Source organism: Tarenaya hassleriana, unplaced genomic scaffold, assembly GCF_000463585.1.
Source record: "Tarenaya hassleriana unplaced genomic scaffold, ASM46358v1 Cleome21, whole genome shotgun sequence".
Taxonomy (NCBI): domain Eukaryota; kingdom Viridiplantae; phylum Streptophyta; class Magnoliopsida; order Brassicales; family Cleomaceae; genus Tarenaya; species Tarenaya hassleriana.
Window position 1 is genome coordinate 2,173,481 of NW_010965451.1, and position 4,828 is coordinate 2,178,308.

The 4,828-nt window shown below is 37.7% G+C and overlaps 1 protein-coding gene and 1 pseudogene across 2 annotated transcripts in view; one reads left to right on the forward strand and one right to left on the reverse strand.

Annotated features, from left to right (window-relative positions):
• Positions 1–1,714: 1,714 nt before the first annotated feature.
• On the forward strand, positions 1,715–3,796 carry LOC104814559 (annotated as a pseudogene).
• Positions 3,797–3,898: 102 nt separating this feature from the next.
• LOC104814561 overlaps positions 3,899–4,828 on the reverse strand; it is a 5,274-nt gene continuing 4,344 nt past the window's right edge. For both annotated transcript variants that reach the window (XM_010542665.2, XM_010542664.1), the window contains exons 6-7: positions 4,451–4,775; positions 3,899–4,347 (exon numbers count right to left, since the gene is read on the reverse strand). In XM_010542665.2, coding sequence (XP_010540967.1) covers positions 4,069–4,347; positions 4,451–4,775 — 604 coding nt within the window. In that variant the 3' untranslated portion in view covers positions 3,899–4,068. The remainder of the gene's footprint in view (positions 4,348–4,450; positions 4,776–4,828) is intronic.

The window sequence follows — 4,828 nt, forward strand, 5'->3', positions numbered from 1 at the left end:
TATGTATATATATATTTAAATATACGAGTCTTTTATATATTTATACGTATATATATGTATAAATACATGTATATTTTGTGTATATATATTTTATATATACATAACAAATATATATTATACATACATATATATGAATTCGAATATATATATATATATATAAATATATATATTTCAATTAAAATCCAAATTTTCAACCGATTTTCGTTGGAATTTTTTTTAAAATTTCCAAAAAAAATTCCAACCGGCATCCGTTGGAATTTTTTAAAAAAATTTCCAAAAAAATTTCCAACCGGCATCCGTTGGAAATTCCGTTGAAATTCTTTCTAACAAACATCCGTTGGAACTCCGTTAAAAATTTGCAACCGATTTTTCCAACGTTAATCCGTTGAAAATTTCCAACGGATCTCCGTTGGAAATACCGTTGGAAATTTCCAACCCAATTTTTCAATTGAATACGTTGAAAATTCCGTTAAAAATTTCCAACGGGTGTTTCCAACGGATACCCGTTGTAAATTTTCAACGGAATTTTAACGGAAATCGTCGTTGAAACGCCGTTGAAAACCGTTGAAAATTAATCAGTTTTGTATAATTAATGGGTTAGGTGCCGTGGAGATAAATTTTCGTCCGGTGCTATATGGTTTAAAAATTAATCAATGTTGTCGATGATCATTAAATTTAAAAACACGCAAAACTATGAAGATACACACAAAATCGACCAACTTTGAAATGGAAAAAATGGTGCATATACTTGCATCAATAATTCGATAAATCAATGGGTTTGCATATAAATATATAAGGCGCGACTAATCAGAGTAATAATTATATATAATTTTGTTATGTTCTGGCAAAAAATTTCAAGGCTTATGATTCTTTGTGTGAATACTATCATCCGTCTCCAATTTTCTCTATGTCAAAATTATTTACAATTTTGAATCTCCAACAATATTACTGAGTGTTTCTTTGTAATGAAGTATAGTTTTATTATTAAATAAATAAATTTAAAAATGTAAAGATAATAAAAAATTATTATATCATTTAAAAGAAATATATGTGTATCTATAATAATAATTTAAAAGCAATATAACAGGGTAATATTAATATATATATGGATTGAAATGTATGCAAGAAGATGGTTCTGACCCAGAAAAAGAATATTTGGGCCCGCATTTTCTCTGGGCCCACCTTTCATCTATCTATATGGGCCCTACGTTTTGAGCTCTCTGGCCCCATCTCTCTCCCAGACTTTTCCATATTCATCTCTCTCTCTCTCTCAAAGTGCATTCCTCTTAATGGTGCGGTAGATACATGTCATATACAGACAATAGAGAATGTGATACCTTCTGTTTCACTGTTCTTTGAACTAATAGCAAAAAATAAATAAATATAAAAAGTGATATAAAAAAGGAGAGAGAGAGGGGCATTATATGACCTGTCGGGGTTGATGTCTACACAAAATAGCGTATACGTACGTATACTACCTGTATTCAAACATTTATTAATATGTTTGTTTTGTTGAGATTATAAACAGTTTTTTCCCCCTTCATTATTAATGTGTTGAATATCGTATTTAGAACCAAAGGAATTTTTCTTAACCCTTGTAAATTAATCACCAGTTAATCTTTCTTTCTTTTTATTGTTTTACATCACACCAGTTCATATATAAAACATGCTTGTCTTTTTTTTTTTTTATTTATAAATATATACTCATGTCTGAATGAACAAACTATGTTGTTTGGACCATACTAATGTAGGGTCCAAAAAAAGGAATGAACTTTATATTTCCAGGATGATAAATAAACAAGCTTCTCCTTTATCATCTACGAGCATCCACCAGCAAAACCAAAGCCTCACACTTCAGCCAAATTTCCCGTTCTATCTGAGTCTTTTGCAGTGTTTTATGTTCTTCTCGTTCAGTGTAAGAAAAGGTTTCAGGATTTAATGTCAGAACCTGTCGCAGAGAATGATTACTTGGGTTTTTCAGAGCGGGCATTGATGGAAACTTCTGGCAAAGCCAAAACCAGAGACGATGACAGCGCCGGTCTTAACCTGAAGGCCACCGAGTTGAGACTCGGGTTACCAGGGTCCGAGTCAAGGGAACGAGCCGACCTGGGATTTCTGTCGCTCAAGAGCTGTTGTTCCATGTCGGGGGCCAAAAGGGTATTCTCCGACGCGATCGACGGGTCTGGAAACTGGGTCTTCTCTTCCGGATCTTCCGGTGATGACGCTGCTCGGTCGGATCCGGGTTCGGGCCCCGGTGGTTCCGCCGGTCCGGCTAAACCGGACTCGCCGGTTCAGGAGAAGAATTCTGGTTTAGCTCCTGGTTCAAAGTAACTGTGTTCCCGTCTCTCCTGGTCCTTTTCTTTTTCTTCTTCAAGAAAGAAGTTTTCTTGTGTGATCTTTTTCCGTTTTCAGGTGTTTTCAGTGGTATTAAGTTTGCTTCTATGATGCAGAATTCTAATCTTCTTCCCTCAGTTTCATCTGGAATGAGATCATGCCCATAAAACTCAAGAATTTTGTCTCATATGCGTAGACTCTGTTATATGAATTTCTTCTGGTTCTTCCTCTGTTGGGGAAGAAGAGATTTCGAATGTAATAAGGGCAGTGGTAAAGCTCCTGGCTTTTGGAATTTTGGCAGGGCACAGGTCGTGGGATGGCCACCAGTTCACTCTTTGTCGACAGTTCCGGAAGAACACATTGGCTTCTCAGTCTCACAAGAAGGACTGCCAAAACTCGGAACCAGGATTGTACGTGAAGGTTAGCATGGAAGGTGCTCCTTACTTGAGGAAGATCGATCTCAACACATACAAGAGCTACACTGACCTCTCTTCAGCACTTGACAATATGTTCGTTTTCTTCAAGATTGGTAAAATTTTCCCCCTTATTATCTGCTTACTGGGTTGAGTTCATTGCAAGTTCTTGAACTCTTTGAATGGTTTTTGTTTTTGTGCAGGTCAGTTTGGTTCTAATGGAGGGTCAGGCCGAGATGGTTTGAATAAGAGCGGCTTGACCGATCTCTTGCGTGGATCTGAGTACGTGGTAACGTTCGAGGATAAAGACGGTGACTGGATGCTGGTCGGTGATGTCCCTTGGGAGTGAGTTTGGTTTTTTTCACAGCTTCATAACTTACATTTGTACATGGTTTGGTTTGATCTGTAAGTAGGATGTTATCATGAAACTCTTGCTCATGGCAAAGACAATCTCCAGAATCCCACTTCAAAGTGATGAATTTCAGAACTCAAAGATCTGTTACCCATGTTCATTTCTGACAAGCAGATAAAAAAGGAATGTCAAAAGGGATGAAAGAGAGATTGACCAGTCTCAATCTTTTCTTATTTCTGCAGAATGTTTGTAGATTCCTGCAAGAAGCTGAGAATCATGAAGAGCTCAGAGGCTATCGGTCTAGGTATGAGGAATTGGACATTCTTGTATAAGAACCCCTGTTCGATTCTTTCTAGTTCACTTGCTGATGTTTCTGCATATGCCTTTTGTTTCAGCTCCAAGGTAATTGGAGAAGAGCAGAAACCGGAATTAGTTTGCCATCTCCGGAAGCTGTTATGTCCTTAAGCGATGATATAGCGATAAGATGAAAGATAAGAAGCCGATATGTTTTCCTATGTAATAGTCATTTTTGAGGTATTCTAGTGTTAGGAATGGTGTTTGATCTTTTGATATATCCTCTTTCTAATAAGGCCCTCTGCTTTTGTATATATGCTTGCATTCTGTGTTCGCTGCTTTCAGGTCCTCCTGTTATGTAAGACTTTATATGTACAGAAATGGAACTGGAAACCTTCATATCTGCAGTGTGGAAGCCCTGAATCGTGCATTTCTTTTGAGGACAGAGAAAAGGATTTTAGACAAAGGGGTCAGGATTCTTGAAAGATGAAGCTGATGCAAAAAAAAAAAAAAAAAACGCTATTACATATGTGGAGAACATTTCACAAATTCAGGATTCTTCACTTAACAAATTAAGGGATTAATTTGCTTTAATCACAACAAAAATAACAATCAAGAAAAGTTCTCGTTGAAAAAAATTGCTCTACTTGCTGTGTGATCCCATGCCTCAGTTGTCTATTCTCCAAGAGTAAATCTGACAAACCTCCTGACCTTGATGTTTTCACCAATGGCAGCCACTGTTTGCTTCACCAGGTCCTTCACCAGGACACTGTCATCTTTAATATAAGGTTGCTCTAACAGTGCAAGCTCTCCCAGCCTCTTGGAGATTCTCCCCTCAACTATCTTCTCCTTTATGTTCTCCGGTTTGGACAAAATGTCCTCTCTCTGCATCTCAATCTCTTTCTCCTTGTTCCTTATCTCCTCTGGGATGTCTTCAATGGAGACATATTTCACCTGTGTGTAAAATATTTCAGACAAGACCCGAACAGGCAACAGAATAGACTCACGTTTCTGCATCAGATTGCAGCTTTCATTGCAGTTCAATGACTTTCATTACCTGAGGATTAGCCACTGCTTGCATAGCAAGATCATCAACCAATTCCTTGAACTTTTCACTTCTCCCGACAAAATCCGTCTCACAGTTCACTTCGATCAGAACTCCAATACGAGAATCATGGATGTATGAGCCAATCCTGCCTTCAGCTGCAAGCCGGCTTGATTTTTTATCTGCAGTTGAAAGACCCTTCTTTCTGAGATATTCCTGTGCTTTTTCAAGATCTCCTCCTGTCTCTGCCAGGGCTTTCTTGCAATCCATCATCCCAGCTCCTGTCTCTTCCCGCAGCTGCTTCACAAGAGCAGCTGAAACCACTGTTGTTACTGGCCTGCAATCATTTGAGAATGTGATCTGCATGTGAGTACCAAAATTCTTCGGAAG